General features: G+C 34.5%; 1 protein-coding gene across 4 annotated transcripts in view; it reads right to left on the bottom strand.

Annotated features, from left to right (window-relative positions):
• FSTL5 (follistatin like 5) overlaps positions 1-24,267 on the bottom strand; it is a 758,840-nt gene that overhangs the window by 196,808 nt on the left and 537,765 nt on the right. For all 4 annotated transcript variants that reach the window (XM_047717766.1, XM_047717769.1, XM_047717768.1 and 1 more), the window contains exon 8: positions 9,852-9,972. In XM_047717766.1, the coding sequence (XP_047573722.1) occupies positions 9,852-9,972 (121 nt within the window). The remainder of the gene's footprint in view (positions 1-9,851; positions 9,973-24,267) is intronic.

Below are 24,267 nucleotides of genomic sequence, written 5' to 3'. Positions count from 1 at the left end.
GAAATAGACCCTCAACTCTATGGTCAACTAATCTTCGACAAAGCAGGAAAGAATGTCCAATGGAAAAAAGACAGCCTCTTCAATAAATGGTGTTCGGAAAATTGGACAGCCACATGCAGAAAAATGAAATTGGACCATTTCCTTCCACCACACACAAAAATAGACTCAAAATGGATGAAGAACCTCAATGTGAGAAAGGAATCCATCAAAATCCTTGAGGAGAGCACAGGCAGCAACCTCTTCGACCTCAGCCGCAGCAACATCTTCCTAGGAACATCGCCAAAGGCAAGGGAAGCAAGGGCAAAAATGAACTATTGGGATTTCATCAAGATCAAAAGCTTTTGCACAGCAAAGGAAACAGTTAACAAAACCAAAAGACAACTGACAGAATGGGAGAAGATATTTGCAAATGACATATCAGATAAAGGGCTACTGTCCAAAATCTATAAAGAACTTAGCAAACTCAACACCCAAAGAACAAATAATCCAATCAAGAAATGGGCAGAAGACATGAACAGACATTTCTGCAAGGAAGACATCCAGATGGCCAACAGACACATGAAAAAGTGCTCCACGTCACTTGGCATCAGGGAAATACAAATCAAAACCACAATGAGATATCACCTCACACCAGTCAGAATGGCTGAAATTAACAAGTTGGGAAATGACAGATGCTGGTGAGGATGCGGAGAAAGGGGAACCCTCCTACACTGTTGGTGGGAATGCAAACTGGTACAATCACTCTGGAAAACAGCATGGAGGTTCCTCAAAAAGTTGAAAATAGAGCTACCCTATAACCCAGTAATTGTGCAACGGGTATTTACCCTAAAGATACAAACGTAGTGATCCAAAGGGTCACGTGCACCTGAATGTTTATAGCAGCAATGACTACAATAGCCAAACTATGGAAAGAACCTAGATGTCCATCAACAGATGAATGGATAAAGAAGATGTGGTATATATACACAATGGAATACTATGCAACCATCAAAAGAAATGAAATCTTGCCATTTGCGATGATGTAGATGGAACTAGAGGGTATCATGCTTAGTGAAATAAGTCAATCGGAGATAGACAACTATCACATGATCTCCCTGATATGAGGAAGTGGAGATGCAACATGGGGGGTTAGGGGGTAGGAGAAGAATAAATGAAACAAGATGGGATCAGGCAGGAGACAAACCATAAGTGACTCTTAATCTCACAAAACAAACTGAGGGTTGCTGGGGGTAGGGGGGTCAGGAGAGGAGGGTGGGGTTACTAATTGAAAAATTGCTCAGACATTGGGGAGGGTATGTGCTATGGTGAGTGCTGTGAAGTGTGTAAACTTGGTGATTCACAGACCTGTACCCCTGGGGATAAAAATACATTATATGTTTATAAAAAATAATATTAAATTTAAAAATTAAAAAAAAAAACTACAAGCCAGAATATAATGCAACAGTAAAATATTGAAAGAAAAACAGAAAATAGAAACTGCTTTCCTAAATTTCAATATCCAGCAGAAATATTCTTAAATGAAGGGGAAAAAAAATACCTTTCCACAAACAAATTGCTGATAAAATTGTTAAAAAACTGTTTATTAGACTAAAAGAAAATGGAGAAATTTGGATTTACATAAATGAATGAGGAGGATCAGAAACAGTAAAAGTTTGTCTCTTCTTTTTAAAAAATAATATCTTTGAAGGATATTTACTTATTCTTTTAAAGACTTAAAGATTTTTTTTCTTTTTTTAATTTATTTATCTGACAGTCAGAGATCACAAGTAGGCAGAGAAATAGGCAGAGAGAAAGGAGGAAGCAGGCTCTCTGCCGAGCAGAGAGCCTGATGCGGGGCTCCATCCCAGGACTCTGGAATCATGACCTGAACTGAAGGCAGAGGCATTAACCCACTGAGCCACCCTGATACCTCCTTTTAAAGATTTATATATTTATTATGTGTGCATGGGTAAGTGGGGGGGGGAGGGGCAGAAATAGAGGGAGCATCTCAAGCAGACTTCTGCTGAGTGCAGAGCCCCACTCAGGACTCAAGCCCACAACTCTGAGATCGTGACCTGAGCTGTAATCAAGAGTCAGACACTCAACTCTTGAGTGTCAACCAACTGAGCCACCCAGTTGCCCCAGAATATTTACTTACTGAAAGCAGAAATAAAACAATGTGTTATAGAGTTTGTAACATACATAGAAATAAAATATTTAACAGTATTATCACAAAGGATGGAAAGAGAGAAACCTAAGATTTCTGTTTTAAGGTTTTATTTTAAATGTGAAGTAATAAAATATTATTTGAAGGTATGTGGTAATAGGATAAAGTTGCATATTGTAAATATAGCTTACAGCTACACCTAAAAAAATTAAGCAAAGATATATAGCTAACAAGTCCATCCTGAAAATAAAATAGAATTCTAAAAGTTATGCAATCCAACAGAAGGAAAATACAAGGAAATAATAAAGAATAGACATGACTATTTGAAAACAAATAGCAAGATGGTACACTTAAATCTAATGAGAATTAGCCCAAGATAAAGATGTTGAATTTATACCCAAACCATAAACTTTTCAAGGACCTCTCTCACCAAAAGGAAATTAAATAAGAACTAGAGGTAGAATTTGATTCTTGAACTTTACTTGTAATTAAAGCATTTGGACTTTCTCTAGATTTTATGTTGCAAGGGCAGAGTACTTTAATTTTGTATATTAATTACTTTGGATTTATTTCTTTGAAACTTTAATCTTTGAAGTTTTATTTCTCGGTGGGAATTTAATAATTAGATTACATATTGAAGTTTGAGCATGTATATGCTCTTGCTATTACATAATAGTAGTGTCTTGATGTCAAGATTTAATATAATTGCAGAGGCTCTGAAGAGCTCTATCAAACAGTGTAACTGGACATAATTTAGCATGGGGGATAATAGAGACAGACTTTTCAGACTCTGGAGTCTATGAATTAATACAATGTTTAATCATATTTCAAAGCCTTCTGGAAGCAAACATATGGTGCCTATCAGTAGCTTGCAGGGTGAGCTACGAAAGGACAACATTTATTATTAAGGTAAGGATATTCTTAAATGTGACTGTCCCCAAAAGCAGCTTTGAGAAAAGAACTTACGTTCATGTTGCTGATTTGGGACGTGATCCCAGAAAGCACAAGCTAGAGACCAGAAAGGTAAGATGGATGCAAGAAAAATAGAAAAGAAAGAAAAGAAAAAAATAAAAAGGAAAAGAAAAGAAAAGAAAAAAAAGGGGGGGAAGGAAGGAGAGGGGAGGGGAGGAGAAGGGAGGGGAAGGAAAGGAAGGAAGGAAGGAAGAAGAGAGAAAGAGAAAGAAAAAGAAAAAGAGAGAAAGAAAGGGAGAAAGAAATAGGAAAAGAAAGAGAGAAGAAAGAAAGAAGGAAGGAAGAATCATATGGAATGTATCTTAGAATCTTCTCTCTGAGTGAGTGCGAAACAGCGATTCTTACTTTTTCACTTGTGTCCCTCACTGGTTAAGGACTGTCCGTGTAAGACATTAAATCCCTGGCACATTTAGACTCCCTCGAGTTCAGCTGATAAAGCTTCCTGTGTCAAATAAAATTCTTAGGAGAGTGGTTTGGGACACATTCCTGAAGCATCAAGCCATCAGGGGATGTCCACCACAGTTGAGAAGGCCTAGGTAGGCTTTTGGGCAAGACATCAACATCAACACATCTGTGGCCAGACCTCCTAGAGGGATGACTGATTTGACACATGGCTGATCCCACCCCTTAAGAGACAGCCACTTCCCAAGATCACTGTGAGCTTAGCTTCAAGTCAAAATTAAGAGAAGAAAGCTGGAGTGTATGAGGAAGGAACACATACTCCCACTTCTTAGGTCTTTAAGGATTAAGATTTCTAGAGCAGTGATTCTCACACATGGTCAGAATCATGAGGAGAGTTTGTTAAAACACGGATCACTCTCCTTCAGGCACAGAGTTTCTGATTCGGTAGTTGTGGGTGCAAGTCTGAGAATTTGCCTTGAAAACAAGTTGCTGATGCTGTTTGCCGAAGAACTACAGAGAATCTCCGAGTCAGAGTAACCTTCAAGGCTTTTCTTTCTCATCTTTCCCCTGCTCATCCAGGGAGGAAGAGTGCGAAGGGGGAGGTAGGCCTCTCACCACCTGCTTTCTAGATCTTACTGCTTGCAACAAGATTTTATTCCCATTTGCATTTTGGCTATACAGAAACCTTGGCAGGGAAGGCTGCCTGTGACTGGAGAAGGAAGTTCAAGTCTATGATGCAAGACAAAGCAGGCCATTGTTGCCCAGACTTAACCCACTTTCTCTAAACAGCTTTGTCAGTAATGGAGGTGAGGTTTCCATACCTATACATCTGGCTCTAGTGTCTTCCTTTAGATGTTTTCAAACTTCGAAGGAGAAAAATGGGATGTTCTATATAGACATCCTATAAAACCAGCAATTTTGTGCACACATTTCTGCCATGAGCAAGAAAAAAAAAAAATCCACTTGATATTATGTGTAAGGTCTTAAACAATATGAACGAGAAGGAAATTACAGCATACATTAGAGGTCTATTGTGAATATGGACAAGCTTTCTGCCCAGAGGGTAGTGTAAACACTGAATGACTTTTAAAATTTCAAACATTCTGTTTCATAAGCTGAAGATCTAAAGACGATTTGCTTTATGTAAAAAGAAAAGAAAAAGCATGAAATGAATTCCGCTGGCAGAGTCAAGCTCCTTTGATTTATACATAATGCTGCTTCTGACAAGGACACAGAAGCACTCTCGTATTTCAATAATCTAATTTTGCATTGTTTGAAAAGAAACAGGACTATTGATAGACTTATTTGGCTTTCACCCTGGGATATTTAAATAGACTTTGCACTTCAAAAACACTTTCACAAATTCCAATAACTTGTGGTATTTTCAGAGCTTTTTATGGTAATCGATGATATATTTTATTTTTATTACTAATTGAAAAATTGCTCAGATAAATATGTTAAGTTTTCTGTGAAAACTTAATTTTCTAAAGGCCTTTTTAACCCTTTCTGAAAAGTGGATGAAGTATAGAAAATGAGTACTTATTTATACATAAAATATACATTTAAAGTTATTATTGCAAATATGAAACATCACAAAACCAAAGGAAAGGAAAACACACACACAAAAAAGAAATCACTTGTTTAGCAAATCATTTGTTCAGCTGCTGCTGTTTTACAGCTAATCCTACCATTTCTAAGTAATTTTATAAAGTGTCATTGTTCTACTACTGTTTTGCAAAAAGTTTTGGTACACCAGACATTTTTGTGACAAAGATGGCCACTGACCTATCCAATATTTATTTCTTCTTTTAAGTAATTGAACCCTTAATTGTTGTGGATGGCAAAACAATAAGGCCAAAGAAATATACTTAAATCTCTGCATTTAGAGAGGGTCAATGGAAGTTACTGTTGTTACTTCCATTAAAGTTATTTCAAAAGTGCTCTCTCAGGTGACAGGTGTTATTTTTCCTCCCTCTTTCTTCCTTTTTCCTTGTTGAAATATGAACATGATAATTGGAATTTCCACTGCCATTTGGAAAAACATGGGATGACACGGAGAATGGAAACCATGTTCTCACCATGGTAGGGGAAGCAAACGATAATGATGACATGATGGAGTTGCCTTTTGAAGTGCCTTATCTGGGCTTCTTTTACATGTAAGAAAACACAGCAGTATCTTCTTTAAGCCCCTGTTATTTGGGGTCTCTGTTATCATGCCCAAAGGTCATCTCTTACTGATATACATACAATACATTTTCTACTTGCTTTCTGGTTTCTTCAAATAGGTTTAAATATTAAATATGATCCTTGAAATGCACTTATTATTTTCCCTCCTTGATAAAGATGCCGTAGAACAAAGTTTTGATCTACTGTGTGAATTAATGATGAATTAATGTTATTCTTCACTTCATTTCTCCTTTTCAGCTAAGAAGAGAACTGGCAAGTTAGATTTAGAACAGCTGGCTCCCTGAACACCTATCAAACCTTAGTGGTTCATGCATTCTTTTGTAGAAACTTGACCTAATTAAATGTGTTTCTGATAAAGAGAAATTGCTAGATGCCTTAAGAAAGTGCTTTGAATGAAGGAACTGCATTTTGCTGGTTCTAGCACCCCGTTTTAGAAGTACTTGATCAACTTGGAAACACCAGTCGCTATTTTAGTTCATTTCACATTTCTCATGGTCTCACTGTTTTCCTTACCTACCCCTTTCCTTACCTTACCACTTCTTCTGTGGTCCATCATTATAATAATTCTCTTGTAAACTTATTTTCCTCATTCCTGTCTCTCTTCCACTTACTCACCTGACAAAATAAAATGCTGGTTTAACCCAAATCTCTTCTTTCTATGATTGCAAATGCACAGCCAACCACAACTGAAGGAAAACATACTAATATTTATCACCTCAAGGATATCCAAAGATCTGCCTGACATACCAACTATCAGCTGCTATTTCTATCACCCTCCTGATCTGCAAGATAATTATTTTATCTCCCTTCCTCTGCTCAAATCAGCTCTTACAAACTCCTCACTTTGAATAGTTGGTATTCCTGGCTGCACTGAAGAAATCCAAGCAATGCGAAGAGGATTATTTCCTCATGTTTCCACCCTGAGCATCTGTTCCCAGTCTGTCTTGCTCCCTGTTTCAACAGATTAACTATTCAACTTCCAAAGACCAATCCTTCAATGTGTGTACTAATTACATCAACTTTTTACAAACTTGACTACTGCAATTTTCCCTTTTTTCCCTCTTAAATGATCTGCATTTCCTCTTTACCAGATTATTCACATCAGCGTAAAAGAGTATCATATCCGCAATTTTTATAAAATCCCCCTGCTTTAACTCCACGGCTCTCTCTACTGCAGTTCTCTCTCTGTTCAGTCTCAACCGATGTTCAGCAGTAATGTCATCATTTTTCCTCTTTGCAAACCCCGCGCCTTCATAAAAAACATTTATACAAAGAACTTTGGAGCAGATTAAATGTAGTGGGAGGTAATTGAAAGAGAACGGTTTTTCTCCCAGGTTCAGGGATCTGTTTCTAGAAGAGAGAAAGCATTAAATCTCAGCAGCAGTCAATGCTTATATTGAGTCCTCTAAATTAACTCATAATGCTGAGACCGATGGTCATAGCTCTGCGGCTGAGACCTCATGGTTCCCACATTCTCACATTCCATCTTCAGAAAAACCTTGTGATCAGAGAGGAAGCAGTTCATTCACAAGGTGGAGATAAAATAGGGAAGGTGCATTTCTCCAGTGCTGTTCAGGGCACATCTTGCAACATGAAAGCCTGCAGTTTGGCTCAAAACCCCCTTACTGGGCTTCCCAGCTGGAGCCTGAAAATGAGTAAGTTATGCAAGCAGCCTGCTTCAAACATGAATGGGGAACAGAAATGCCTAAAGAACAGTTATTTGAAATGGTTCTCATGTTTTACCAAGCATCACAATTACCTAGGAAGCTTGCCAAAGTGCTGTATTCAAATCAAGTTCCAGAAAGTGTTAGTGGAATCCAGAGTTCTACGCTTTTGATAATTTTTTCATGTGATTCTGATGTTGCTAGAACATGAGCCATACACTACTCTACAGACTACTAAGAACTCAACCAGCTGGTCCTTAGACTAAGAGAACTAGAACTGGGAGTGAATATAAAAGACAGAACTAATTGTTAACCAAACAAAACTGGAGAATCTTTCACAAAACAAATAAATAAATAGCTTGAGATTTAGTTTTGTCAAAGAGGCCATTCGTCTGTAAACAGTTACAACAAAGAGGGAGGTTAAGAATCAGATTTGCAAAAACAACCATTTCCCCAGGATGCCACATCTAGATAGAGAACATCCCCCAAACAAGCTTGTTCTGTCCTTCCAAGATTGTGCATCCTCAGGTACAATTGCTGTATCCAAAGTCCAACTACAAACATCTGAGACCACTGGGAGTAGCATGCATCACCTCCTTTGTACCTTGTATGCTCTTTTCACTGGTGTCCTTGAAAGTTCGCTTCCAAGCCTTGACCTATCGATAGTTACAACTAGGTTTGTATTAGAAACCAAGGCCTAGATCTGCTCCTATTGAGTGCCCCCAACAGTCAAACCATCAACTCTCCAATCTTCTCAAACTTTTTTCAATACATTTTAATTGATTTCTCAGGACATACTTTCCATCACAAGGTGCTCATTCTAAGTCTTCTTTACTCCACTTGTTAACCTCAGCTCCAAGGCTCAATCCTCAATATGAATATTTATACTCATTCCTAAGGTGACCTCATCAAGATCAAACTTATGGCTTTAAATATAGTTTATACACATTGATATTATCTAAATATACAACTTTAGGCTGTCACTCTCCTCTGATTTCCATACTTACATACTAGATTGCATATTTGATTTCCATCTAGAAATTATATTGAAGTTAATTTGTCCAAATATATTATATATATATATATATATATATATATATATATAATCTCAGTCTCCAAATGTGCTTCTTCTATATTCAGTTAATGTTACAAAGATATATCTAAATGTTTCAAATTTAATGGGTTTATTTTTTTTTTAATTCTGTCTTATATTTACATGCCATTCCTCAGTAATATCATCAGATCTACTTTCAGCAAATACACTAAATTTAACCACTTTTTACTCTTCATCATTAACATATTTTTAGCCACTGTTATCTCTTCCCTAGACTATTAAAATATTTGAACAGATCTCAATGCTTCCAGTCATTTTAAAACAAATCAGAATATGCCATTTAGTACACTAAATACTTTGATAGCTTCTCACATTATACTTAGGGTGGGAATCCAAATATTTAATTAGGTCCCCAGGGATCTAGGTGATCTGGCCCCAGTCTACCTCACCAAGCTCATATCTGTCAGTCTCCTTTTAATTCATCCAAACCACACAAGCCATCTTGCTGTTCCTACAACAAGCCAAGTAAGTTTCTGTTTCCTTTAGTAAATCATAAAGTTATACACACACACACACACACACACACAAAATATGGAAGTGAATCAGTATGAATTAATGTATCATACATATAATCCTATGTCATCAATTGAACTAATTAGCTAAAATTTGAATTAAATCAGGAAAAGAAAAACATCCTCTGATTATAAGAATAGTATCAGGGGCACCTGGGTGACTTAGTTAAGCATCTGCTTTTAACTCATGTTAAGGTCTCCAGGTCCTGGGATTAAGTCCGAGTCCAGCTTCCTGTTCACCAGGAATCAGCTTCTCCTTCTCTCTCCCTCTGCACCTCCCCCAACCACATGCTCTCTTTCTCTCTCAAATGGATAAATTAAATTAAATTAAATTAATAAAATAAAATAAATAAAAAATCTTAAGGAAAATAGAATATCAGCCTACATGGCCAATGTTCACAGCCATTAAATTAACAATTAAGAGTAACATTTGCTGTACATAAATAGCAGTTTTTTAATATCATTAAGATCAACCAGATAATCTGATTAAAATTTCAAGATGCTTAATTTTTTCAATTTCTAAAATTCATATGGTTGCCTAATTGTTGATATTTAAATTTCAGAAAGTAATAAGCTTTTTATGCTTTAATTTTCAATTAGAATGAATTATTCTGTACTATTTCACAATGAGAAAAGTAAAATTTATAGCATTTATCCACCCAACCACCTGTTTTTTTTTTAATTGAAAAAGGTTTTACATTAACAATAAGTTTCAAAACAAAACAAAACAAAACAAAACAAACTGAGACTTTGCCAAACTAAAAAAATTGAAAACTTGCCTTCCTAATCAATTGTGATATTCTTTGATTACATAGTGTAGCATAAAGCAACAATATCAACTCCACATTTCTTACCATTTACTTGGAAGATGTGAGTTTGAAAGACTTGTTCATAGCCATCTGCATAGCAGGTGTAATTGCCCATGTGAGTTGTGGTAACCTTAGTAATATACAAGGACCCATCATCTCCAAAGTCCTATAGAAATAAAATAAAATAAATTGAAATCAAATGAGATCTTTGTATTTAAAATGCATTTTAACAATTCACCTTTTTTTAGTGTATTTAGGAGCAAAGTAAATAGACTAAAATATTGTTTTTAAATTATCAAAATAATCATTGTTAGTCTTATAGAGTTAGAAGACCTATAATTACCATATTCTCAAGACATGTTTTGTTTTAAAAAAGTATAACTTTACTCATACATGCAGCTTTTTTAGTATTTGTTTGAATTATGAGTTTATATATAAAGTAACTCAATTTCCACATTTTTTTCTAATTTAGTTACAGCAGTCTCCCCTTATCCATGGTTCTGTTTTCCCCAGTTTCAGTTACCCATAGTCAACTGCAGTTTGGAAGTAGATGATTAACCTTCTGATGTATCATCAGGAGGTCAATAATAGCTTCATGCTAAATCACAAAGTCTACATCATTTACCTTGCTTCATCTCATCACGGAGGTATTTTATCATCTTACAACATTATAAGAAGTAGCATGATGTACAATACAATAAGGGATCTTGAAAGAGACCACATTCACATAGCTTTTATTACAGTATATTGTTGTAATTTTTCTATTTTATTATTATTGTTGTTAAGCTCTTACTATGCTTAATTTATAAATTGAATTCTATCATAGGTATGTGTATATAGTAAAAACATAGAATATATATAGGATTTGATACTATACATAGTTTCAGGTATCCCCTTGGGGTCTTGGAACGTAACTCCTGAGGATAAAAGGGGATGGCTATACCTTTTTAATTAATAAAGTTTTAAAATGACTTTTTTCTTATTTGTAGCTAAAAGAAATAGCCCCTAATTATATTTTTACATTAGTAATTTTCTATTAATTTTTATATAATTTAATTATATATTTACCCAGAAATAATGATAACATTTATAGTCAAATTGATAGAATGTGATTTTTGATAAACCTTAGGGACAATCAATATATTAGAACAAAATAGCCATATTATTTCAAATCTATGGAGACAAATGTATGACCATTTTGGAAAAAATAAGGAGAAAAATCTCACTCTATCAAAATCAAACCAAGAAGCACCTCTAGAACAGCAAACACTAGAAAATCTCTTCTTCCATAAAGGCAATGAATACATAGCAGCACTTGTCAAAACCAACTTTTCAGAACAGTGGAAATAGATAAAAAGAGTTTGCACCAATCTATAGAGCATTTACTTCAAAAAATTGCTGAATCTCAGTAAGAACAAAGAGATGTGAACCATCAGCTTTGTAATTTTGTCTGCTATGAAAACCAACATCCTAGCACACACTGGAGGGGGGGAAAAGGGCTTGGAGCTCCTCCAAGTTCCCATCCCTGGAGAACTGTCACCATTTGACCTATCTAGCAGGCCCCTAAAAAGTTCAATTTTTGTGACTTCATTTTTATTTGAGCAAGACTTTAAGTTCAGTCTGTGTAAACAGTCCTATCCCTAAGACCTTTATTGAAAAGAAACAATAGTAATTGTTTAACATTACAGCTTATTATGTTGGAGATACTGATTGGAGATAACAATAGGTGCACCAAACCAAACCAAACCAACCAACCAACAAAAAATTTAAAGGAAAAGTGGAAATGAGATAGCAATAGGGGCATATGAAAAGATCTGTATATTTCTGGGAATCTAGAAAGCCATAAAAATGTGCAAGAATGTGTGCATGCCCAAAAGAGGTGTATGTGCGTGTGTGTCTGTGTGTGTATATATAATATATACGAATTAGGAAGAGAATCCCTAATCTTTCGTCTCTGATTGGCTTTGAGGTCCTGCACAGACAGAAAGTGAAGGCTAAGGCAGACTTGTAACTGTCTATGGGAGTATTGAGTACATAACACAAAACAGAAAGAGAGCACCTTGGCCAAGTCTGGAAGACTAATTGATTCAACACATTTAATTAAATATCTGTTTAATCATTAGCTCATCACTGAACTGAGTGAAGATTTCAGTAACTAAATATAAGAAACTGAGTAAAAATAAACTCTCCTTCATCAAAATTAAAAATCTGTGCTTCCCAAGGGATACTACCAAGAAAGTGAAAAGATCTCCAACAAAATGGGAGAAAATATTTACAAATCATTTACCTTATAAGGGCTTGCATCTAGGAAAAAGAAAAAATACATACATATATATGAATAATAAAAGGACAAACAATTTTGTTAAAACAATGAGCAAAGAATTTAAGTAAATATTTATCAAAAATGAATTACAAATGGGCAATAGGCACATATAAGGAAAATCAACATCATTAGTCATTAGAGAAAGGCAAATAAAAACCACTATGAAATACCACTTCACACTTACTAAGATGGCTAAAATAAAAAGACTAACAATTGTGGAAGAAGATGTGGGAAAGTTGAAACCTTCAAACATTGCTGATGAGAATATTAAATGGGATATCTACTTGGAATAACAGTTTTGGCAGTTCTTCAAAAACTTAAAAACTTGAACAGAATTAAAAGTTAAACTTCCTTAAACAGAGTCTCATATGTCTAAAGCAATTTGATTCCTAGGCATATACCCAAAGGAACAACAACAAAAAAAATCTTGTACAAGAACATTCATAGTAGCATAACTCATATTAACCAAATAATGAAAAACTCAAATACCTGTCAATTGATGAATGGATAAACACAAAGTGATATATTTATATATAATAGAAAATTGTTTGTCAGTACAAAAGAATAAAGTCCTGATATATACTACAGAATGAATGAATGTTGAAAACATCATGCTAAATCAAAGAAACCAAACTCAGGGCACCTGGAGGGCTGAGTGGGTTGAGCCTCTGCCTTCAGCTCAGGTCATGATCTCAGGGTCCTGGGATCGAGTCCTGCATCGGGCTCTCTGCTTGGCGGGGAACCTGCTTTCTCCTCTCTCTCTCTGCCTGCCTATCTACCTACTTGTGATCTCTCTCTGTCAAATAAATGAATAAAATCTTTAAAAAAAAGAAAAAAAAAGAAACAAACTCAAAAAGGCACAAATTGTATGAGTCTATTCATATGGAATGTCTGGAAAGGCTAAATCCATAGAAATAGAAAATAGATTAATGGTTATGAGGAGCTGAGGGGATGGAGTGATAGGAAATGAATGCTAGTAAATATGGAGTCCTTTTAGGAGTGATGAAAATATTCTAAACTTTGATAGCTACTATGGCTGCACAATTTTCAGAAAATACTAAGACCCACTGAACTAGACATTTTTAAAGGGGTTAATTTATGAAGATTATATTTCAATAAAGCTGTTACTGAAAATAAGTTATATATAGAATATTTAGATTTTATATATATATATATATATATATATATATATATATATATAAAAACATATAATGGATATGTGTTAAAATAAAACCTCATATCACTTTGACCAAAAGAATCTTAATTTAGTATAAAAATTTTTAGAAATCAAGAAAGAAAGAATGACCAAAATATGCTTATGTAAAGAAAAAACACTTTGGCTTTACAAAACATTGTAAGCCTTAAAAGAAAGAAAATGAACCACATGTTATATATATGCAAAATATTTAAAAATGTATTTTATTCCTTATTTATATAGTGATTATATTTCAGATACTGCTCTAATTAATTCAAAAATATTGACATATTTGATCCATATAATAAACCCATGAATCTACTAAAGAGAATCTAGGAAATTCCTCTCACGTTATAGCAGCAGATACTAAGATGTTAAGTAATCTCCTTTGTTTCTCTTGGCCCCTAATTAGTAGAACTAGGATTTGAAACAAGGTAGGCTTACTCCGGAGGCTGTGCTTTAAACCCTACATTATGATGCCTTCCTTGTCAATCACAGACTCAAGTAGGGATAAGGACAGGAAAAGAGAAACAAAGAAGAAAGCTATGATAAAATGCCCAAAACAAAGAAAGTCAATTATGCTGTTAAGTCTGAAGAGAAAAAGGCTAGAAATATAATGAAAGCACCTATGGAAAAGAAAGAATTAAAGCTGAAAGATCTGAGACTTAAGTCAAAAGACAACAACACTTAAAATAAGTCAACAGCCATGGGCCACCTGGGTGGCTCAGTTGGTTAAGCATCTGCCTTTGGCTTGGGTCATGGTCACAGGGTCCTGGGATTGAGTCCCACATTGGGCTCCCTGCTTACTGGGGAGTCTGCTTCTCCTTCTTCTCCCCCGACTCATGTTTTCTCTCTCTCTCTCAAATAAATTTTAAAACAATCTTTAAAAAAATAAATAAAATAAAATAAACCAACAGCTATGTCTCTTTCCTTTCTCAACAGCAGAAAATGAGGATGACTATAAGGATGTTGTTGAACTCACTCTTCTCAAGATGTAATTGGCATATTTTCAACATCTTCTACCACAAATACTAGTAAAAGGTTTTTATGTATGTGGTAACTGTTAAGACTTAGTCTTTAAGAATTGTTTGATGGGGCACCTTGGTGGCTCCATCAGTTAAGAGGCCAACTCTTGATTTAGACTCAGATCATGATCTCAGGGTCTTTAGATCAAGCCTCACATGATCAGCGGGGAGTCTGTTTGAGATTCTCTCTCCCTCTCCCTCCACCCCAACTCTTGCTCGTGTGCTCTTTCTCTAAAATAAATAAATAATCTTAAAAAAAAAAAGAATTACTTGTTTATTGTTTCTTCCAACTTTTAACTTTGGAATTTGCTATCATTCATTCCCTAATATTTTAATGCATTCTTTATCTTTTGTGTAGAATAATTTGGTTTGAAAATTGTTTCTTTCCTTATATCAACTTCATGATTAGAAAGGCCTTTTTATTCTGATTTAATATAAATATTTTCCAACATTTCTTTCTCATTTCTTTATGTTTATAAAATTACATTTTAATCTCTCAACATTTCCTTTTTATCTTTTAAAGAACTGAGCATTCATCTTTACATTTTTTCTAAACTATAACTAATTGTATCAGCAGCATTTGTTCAAGAAACACCCTTCCTCATTTGTAACTATGATGAGCAATGGGTGTTATACACAATAAATCATTGAACACCACATCAAAAACTAATGATATACTGTATGTTGGCTAACTGAACATAATAAATAAATAAATATCCGTGTATCTTTAAAATATCATAGTACCTAGTGACTTACCAGTATTCACATAGCAGTGCTCAAAAAAATACCTTGCATGTTTCTTACTTTAGCTATATTCATACCATGTTCATTTTTTTAAAATAACTTTCCTCTAACTGATACTCATACAGATTGATTGCAATCAAGAAAATTACTCTGAAGATATTGAACCTGGGCCTGAAAATAAGGTAAATGCATTCTGAGTCAAGACAGGAAGAGACAGAAAGAAGGAATAAAGGGAGAGAGAAGAATGAGAATAAAGAGGAGAGGGGCAGGAAGGAAGAGAAAGCTGGAGGGTAAAGAAAAGGACTGACAGGAAAGAAGGAAGAAACATAATGTATGCTCTGACCATCAGGTCATTTAGCTGAAGAATAATATTTCTTTAATAACTGTCAGATAAAATTCTTCAATATCATATGAGATTAATCATACCACATTTCAAAGCTGTCAGGGAGAGCTTTCGCAAAGCTACAGGGAAAGCCTCATGACCTGCACAATAGGAGAGGATTTAGAACTTGAACCCCAACAGGGGAATCACTCTGTGACACACATGTGTGATAAAACTCCCTGCGTCACCGCACCACCACTAAAAACACTGCTCACTCTTAGGGCAGCGCACTTTGTTTAGAGAATGGAAATGCCAAATATAAACCTGAAGCTGTGATTCTAGTTAATACTGAAGCAGACAGTTGATATTCAACAGGATAAATGTGGAAAAGCCAAACTTCTATAGAAATCAACTAATACTGATCAGAGTTACAAAATATTTTGCAAAAGATTATGACCCAAAAGTAATGACTGATAGATAACCTAAGATATGATAGTAAGATATCTAGTATGCATAAAGTAAACAAGCAGGCAGGGGGGCAAGCACATATGAGAAAGATTCATCACAAGCAGAACAAATCTTGGAGACCAAATCAGAACGGAAATGAATCCCTTCACTGGACAAGAAAAACTGGAAGTAATTGTAAAAACTCAAAGCATATTTGTTATTTGTAATTATTTTTATATTCATGTATGCCAAACTGTAATTAGATCTCATGAAGTATATTTTCAAAAAAATACTTTTTAAAGTCTCCATAAAATCTGAAATAAACTTTTCCATGTGTTGTTCTACATAGGTACCTAGAAAGCATGACTCTTCCTTGTCTGCTACAATCAAGAGTCGTTTGCCTAATGGTATGAAAATTACCAGAGAATATAACTTTGAGAATGTTTATTTAAAGTATCTTATTGCTATGTGTTATTCTGCAACATGAAATTGCTTTAACTTAGAATATTTTCTAAATTAGCATATGTGTGACCCCTTTTAGTTTATATATATCTTTGCTTATGTTTTTTTCCCCTTTCTTCTAAATGGAAGCAAAATCTTCTAGTCTCAATTTCTTTCAATATACAACTTATAATCACCTTTTCAGATAGCATTTCTGTATAAACAAGACTTTAATATTCTCTCATCACTTTGAGTAAGACATGGATCTTTTCACTACGCTAACATCAAGCCCAATAAATATTTATTGAGCCCTTAAATATGTCAGATGCTATGCTAAATAATTATATAAATTACCAAATTTCATCCTTCATACACTCTTTTTCAAAACCACTACTGTTAGTCCCATTTTATATATAAGAAAACTGAAACACCCTGATTTTAAGTTTGGGGTTACCAACTCCCATGGTCTGAATATTTGTGTCCCCTTCTCAGGTCTTATATTGGAATCCTAATTTGCCTAGTATGGTATAAGGAGATTGGGCCTTTGGGAGGTGATTAAGTCATGACAGTGGAACCTTCGTGAATGGGATTAGTGTTCTTTTAGAAACGACCTAACATAGATCCCTTACCCTTTCCACCATTTTGAGACACAGGGAGTAGCCACTGGCTATGAATCAGGAAGAGGGCTCTCACCAGTACACTAATATGATAGTGCTTTGATCTTTGATTTCTCAGTTCCAGAACTATGAGAAATAAATTTCTGTTGTTTATGCTACCCAGTCTGTACAATTTTGTTATGGCAGCCTAATGGGCTAAGACACCACCAAAGTGAGGGGTCTAGTGCAGAATGGAACTACTGCAGAATTGAACTACTCTTAACACATCCTCCTCTTCCCAAATTCCCCATTATTTTAGCCAGTTCTCAAAATTCCTTTGAGTTCTTTTTAATATAAATTTTGAGAATATATATATAAAGTATATACACTGTATACACACACACACACACACACACACACACACACACACACACACTGATAAATCAGTCCTCTTTACCTCATCCTGATTCAGCACTTCTGATCTTTAAATCTTTCATTTTCTCACCATTTTTCTAATCTTAAATCAAATGTGCAATTTTTATACACAATCATGGTTGAGAATTATGGCATTAAAATACAGTCTTAGAATTCAGGGACAAAATCTTGCACTTATTCTGGGCCCCCATTATACCTTTATAATTTTGCTGCCAATAGACATTCTATTAATATTTCTTCAATTATTAAATCTTCATGAGCCTCTACAAAATTAAAAAATTGCCTCAAGGCACTGATGTCTGGAAAGTCAATAGAAAAAAGCAAAATCATTTATTTTGTTGATTATTTATATCCTTTCAAAGCAGAAAGGAAGAGAGTTGTGGTTTAAAAGAAAATCTGCAGCACATTTCTAAAATTTCAAAAAATTTTATGGCTACTATGTTGTCTATAATCAATTATGTAAGAGTAAAAATTAAAAGATTTAACAACCTATAAATGACAAGCATTGATCACCCTGAATATGCAGGGCAGCACACATCAAGGATAATTATACCAGAGCATAACAACTGAAATTCAGACCTATATTTAACCACAAGCATTTGTTCCAATCTGAAAGAAAATCCCATCCATTAAAAAATGGTAACTTTGAAATTTAAAACTTACTTTCCTATTTCATATTATGTTCTCCATACTTCTAAATTGCATGGTACCAGTGTTACTATACTTTAAATGAGATTTTCTATGTAATATTCATTGCTTTGGTACATACTAACATTATAGTAATTTGTAATGCTGATTATGTTAGTGTGCTTTTACTTTGTAATCTCGTGCAAGCTATTTTCCTAGCTTTTTATGCATATAAAATGTATTTTCATAAAATAGCAATAAGTGATTTAAGAAAACATCTACATATTGAAATTGACGAAGTACTATTATCTCATGATTTATGTGATTTTTCTAAGAACTATGGTAGTTTCTCACTAGTCTATTGGATATTAATCTATCAACAATAAATACAATAGTGAAATATGAAATCTGATAATATAAATTTAATTTGTTAAATGCATTATTTTTCAAATCTTTTTTTCACCTAAAGTCAGTCATTTTATGTGTTAATTTAAAAAGATACACTAGAAAATAAGTAACCTAGTGTGGACTGAAATTATTACTTCAAGCTGAAAAGCAAAAAGTCAAGCAACTGCATTCTTGGGTGAGAAAACCAAAACCAAAATTATGAAAGCCATGTGTAACAGTATTATTTGATGTATGTGTGAATAATTAGATTAATCATACTTTATTTCACTGAAGAAAATAACCCTGCACTAATTTGAAAAGATATAAGCACCCCTGTGTTTATTGTAGCATATTTATGATTTCCAAAATATAGACGTAACCTAAATGTCTATTAACAGAGAAAAGGATGAAGAAGATGTGGTATGTATATACAATGGAATATTCCTCACACATAAAAAAAGAATGAAATCTTGTCATTTGTAATACCATGGATGAACCTAGAGGGCATTATGCTAAGTGAAATGAGTCAGAAATAGAGTCATATGGTACTTATAGACAAACACCATATGACTCTATTTATATGTGGAATCTAAAAAAACAAATGAACAAATAAGGCAAAACAGAAACAGACTCTGATACTGATTGCAAACTGATGGTTGCCAGAGAGGAGGGAGATGGGAGACAGGTGAATGAGGTGAAGGACATTAAGTGGCACAAACTTCAGTTATAAAATAAATAAAACAAGAGGACATAGTTCACAACATAAGATAAATGTCAGTAATATCATAACAACTTCATATGGTGATAGCTGGTAGCTAGCCCTGTTGTAGTCATGATTTGGTAATGTATACAAATATTGAATCACTGTGTTGTACATCCAGTGCATGTCAATCATTCTTCAATAATAAAAAGGAGATCTACAAAAATTGTCCACTGATATAAGTAATAAGATATAATATAGATAATAATAAGATATAAGTAATAAGATAAATTTAAAAATCTATCATTCTCATAGAACTACTATTCAAAGGATTTAACATAATATGGAGTCAGATTTGCCATGAAGCTGATAAAGATTAAGTTTCAGAGTCCCTCATTTATTCAAGCCCTTTCTAAGGATCTGAAAACAACCCTACAATGTGTTTATATTATGTGTTTCTATAAAATTTACAACTATATTGAATTGTCTTTGATTTCTTATTGTAATAAATATCTAAGTTTATATTTAATTTCTATTTATAATTTGTATTCAAACTGAAATACAGCACCTTCAAAATGTAGGTGCTTTAAAACTTCAAGGTCATATAACATTGAACCACCCCTGATTCTACAAATTCTTTATATTTTGGCAATACTATGTTTTACACACAAAGAAACAGAAGTCAAAAAGATGAAGTGACTTCTCTATGAAGAATATTTTGTTAATGATACAGTATTCAAAACTAGGCTATCTGGCTCTAGAGTCCAAGTTCTGTAAGTCCATGCTTTAAAGGGGTGCCCAGGTGGTTCAGTCAGTTAAGCCACTGACTTGATTGCAGCTTAGGTCATGATCTCAGGATCCTGAGATGGAGCCCTGCACTGAGCCCTGCATCAGGCTCCAGTGCAGAGTCTGCTTGTCCCTCTCCTTTCTCCTGCTCGCACTCTCTCAAATAAAAACATAAAATCTTAAAAAAAAAAAAAAAAAGGGAAAGTCCATGCCTTATGGATATAGACATAAATATAGATGAATCCACAAAAACAATGGCAAATATATATGGAATACAATATGACTCAATTTATATAAAATTCAAGCATGTAAAAATAAACAGTATTTTATATATATATATATTATATATACATATATACACACACACGCATTTATGGTAAAACAATTTAAAAAATAGCAAAGAACTACTTAATATATAACTCATGGTAAGTGTTATATCTACAGAAAAAGAAAACTATAATCAGGAGGAGACTATTATAGGAAAGAACCTATAATAGGGAGGGGTCTCAAACTTGTAACTGCTGTATTTTTTAAATGGTTATTAAGTCTATAATTACCAGTGCATCATTTTGCTTTAAGTTGTATACACTCTTGGGTATGTGTAATATTGAAATATAAGACAACCAATTCAATAAAAAATTCTACTAGACCTTAAATCACATACTTCAAAATATATAGCTTCCCCTAAGTGTATGTAGAAAGTTCCAAGTCTCCTTCTTATTCCTTTCAAATAGACTGGAATTTTACTTCTTAAAATTGTAATGGAAAAAATAAACATTTAGATGCTAAACTATATTCTGGCATGTTCTGAAAGAGGACCAACTTTTATTTGATTTCATCAAAAATATTAATAACATAATACCCAAAAGTACCTGGAATCCTGGTGACTTGGATATAATTAGTGAATTAATAATGTATATTACAAAGGTCTGGCTCCATCTTAGAATAAAGAAATGGAAAGAGTGTCACATCTATCCAAACAATAAGAAGCTGGGGAATCTGTAAAATTGTCCTGTGTTCTTGAACTTATCAGAGTGCTGACTTCAAAGGCAACTGACTAGGGTAAAATCTGATTAAGCTAGAGTGAGCCTCCAGAAAGAGACAAGGCATAAGCATTCACCCACCTAGACCCCAGCACTGGAAGAAAACAAGGCTGCCATACAAATGAGTGTTAAAAAAAAAAAAAGTGATTTTTAATGGATTACTGAAAGTTGAACATACACAATTTTGAGTATAGACCCTTGGGAGCACAAACACTTGGAGCCTTTTCTCTGTGGACCTCACTATTTGTTCATGAAAAAGACTGCGGGCAATAGAGATCAGGAAAAGCATCTCTTAAAGTGTAGTTCTAAGTTGTGTAACATAATGTAGTTCTGCTGCTGAGGAAAAAAAAAAAATCAACAATTCTTGCCTGGAGTCTTCTCCCCAGTGGGATAAAGTTTTAAACTGCTGAAGAAAGGCAGCAAATCCTGTCATTTTCAGTGAGTGAAAACTTACTAGTTGGGAAAGGGAGAAAGGAAAGAAATCCTCCTACTTCCAGAAAATTAAAGATCCCTTACCACTGGGGACAGGCAGGATCACTGAGAAAACTCCACTCAAAAGACTCAGAGACACATGAACAGCCCAAAGCTAAGGTTGAATGAGAAAAAAAAAAAAAAAAAAAAAAATATATATATATATATATATATATATATATATATATAAATTCTTTCTTGCTCCTCACCACCTAGGCTAGACCAAGAACCAGGAAATAAGCAGTAACACAATAACTGAATACCACTAATGGAGGGACTAGAGCATAGAGAGACAGCTTCTCTGAGTCACCAGCTCACAGGAAAAGCCTAAAACTGATGGTGGACAGAACACAATCAAGAATTTTCTCAGATAATCAGTCTAGTTCCCACCCTAACCAAAAAGTGCCAGTTGAGGGACTTGAAGCTGGTGACACATTGAAGATAATGATTGCAACCAAGAAAACTGAAATGTGGCTCAACTCCTCCATGAAGGCCTAGCAGAGAAAGAGTCATGCCTATTCCCAGGCATAAATACTATTTACCTTGGTCTCTACTACCACACACAGAACTATGTGGCTTTCAACTAAAAATTATGAGGCACACTAAAATTGGAAGGAAAAATGATCTGCTATTGAGAGACAAAACAATCAATAGAACTAATCTCAAATATAAATCTATTGTTAGGAAAATCACATAGTGGATAAAATAACTATGATTAATATGTCACAGGCTCTAGTGGAAAAACTCGAAGACATTCGTGAATAGATGGGTAATTTCAGCAGAGAAGTAGAAGCAATAAAGTGTCAAAGGACATGCTGGAAATAAATTTAAACACACACATAATAACAAAGATGAAGTGTTTTTGACAGGCTCATCAGTATGCCTGACACATCCAAAGAAAGACTCGGTGAACTTGAATATAGATCAATAGACTTTACTCAAGTGGAAACACACACAGGAAATTAGTGAAATAAAATGGAGAGAGAAAACGAAGCATCCAAGAGATATAGGCCAATATCAGTCTAAAATATGTGTAATGGGTGTGGTGCATAAACAATGATCTTGGAACACTGAAAAAATAAAATTAAATAAAAGAAATATGTGTAATGGGAATCCTAGATGGGAGGGGGAAGAGGGAGAATGGAAAGAAAAAAAATACTTGCTAATGAATAGTCAGGAATTTTCCAAAAATGACAGATTAAAACAAACAAACAAACAAACAAAAAAACCTGGAAATATGTTGATACTGCTGGAGACCAAAGATAAGGAGAAATGCTAAAAGTTATCAGAAAAAAAAAATATATATATAATTATATATATATATATATATATAATCATCTTTAAGAAATGGAAATCATCTGAGATTTTTGAGACCAAATATAACCAGAGTAAAAGTATCAACTATCTGGTGAAAAAAAAAAAATTACATATATTATAGAGGAGTGAATGATCTACCAGAGAGATTAAGAAAAATCAGAGAAGTGAGGTAACAATATGGATTCTCCAACATAAAATGAAAGAAGTTCTCTTTGCCTGGCCAAGGAAAATTGGACGACTGAGTCATCTATAACATTGCAAATATCAATCAATTAAATGTATGAACATATATAAATAAAAACACATACAATGTTAACAGAAATGATGCTATTTATTTATTTTTTTTTTAAAGATTTTATTTATTTATTTGACAGAGAGAGATCACAAGTAGACGGAGAGGTAGGCAGAGAGAGAGAGGGAAGCAGGCTCCCTGCTGAGCAGAGAGCCCGATGCGGGACTCGATCCCAGGACCCTGAGATCATGACCTGAGCCAAAGGCAGCGGCTTAATCCACTGAGCCACCCAGGCGCCCGAAATGATGCTATTTAAATCATAAAACTAATCATCTCTTGGTATTTGTACCTAAGTAATATTCATTTCTAATTATTTTCAATAGCATTCACTTCTTATTTTCAATACAATTTTGATAATTGTCTTCTCAATATAGTTTGGGGTTGATTTTAATATTCAGTTAAATTATGTTTAATATTCACTGACAGATATTTTAAATTTCTTGGATTAAATCACCAAATATATTTTTTAAAGATTTTATTTATTTATTTGACATAGAGAGATCAAAAGTAGTCAGAGGGGCAGGCAGACGGGGAGGGGGAAACAGGCCCCCTGCTGAGCAGAGAGCCTTATGCGGGACTCGATCCCAGGACCCTGAGATCACGACCTGAGCTGAAGTGGAAAGTGGGTCCAGTTTCTAAGTTTCTTATTGCACCATCTTATTGTACCATTAACTATTCTTGTTTTTTTTTTAGATTTTTATTTATTATTTATTTGAAAGACAGAGATCACAAGTAGGCAGGCTCCCCACTGAGCAGAGAGCCCAATATGGGGCTCGATCCCAGGACTCTGAGATCATGACCTGAGCCGAAGGCAGAAGCTTAACCCATTGAGCCACCCAGGTGCCCCCAAATCACCAAATAATGTTATACAAAAATCCACTTAGCATTATTTCCATGGATTGTCAGTCTTGAATCAAAAGAACTCTGGGAACCAGAAGGAAGCAGGCACATGATTCAAAAACCAACCAAGAGGCAGAAATCACACAATAATTTGAGCATGGAAATGTCAATTAGAAATTCCTAACTGGGGGTGCCTGGGTGGCTCAGTGGATTAAGCCTCTGCCTTCAGCTTGGGTCATGATCTCAGGGTCCTGGGATTGAGCCCCACATTGGGCTCTCTGCTTGGTGGTGAGCCTACTTTCCCCTCTCTCTCTGCCTGCCTCTCTGCCTACTTGTAATCTCTGTCTGTCAAATAAATAAATAAAATATTAAAAAAAGAAAAAAAGAAATTCCTAACTGTAACAGTGAATTAGAGTAATGGGTGATTATCTGCTATAAAGGGAACTCTAAACAATATGGCAATAACAGGT

The sequence above is a fragment of the Lutra lutra genome, chromosome 2, assembly GCF_902655055.1.
Source record: "Lutra lutra chromosome 2, mLutLut1.2, whole genome shotgun sequence".
Classification (NCBI taxonomy): Eukaryota; Metazoa; Chordata; class Mammalia; order Carnivora; family Mustelidae; genus Lutra; species Lutra lutra.
Note: the sequence above shows the minus strand (reverse complement) of the source record. Positions and strands in the feature narration are given on the sequence as shown.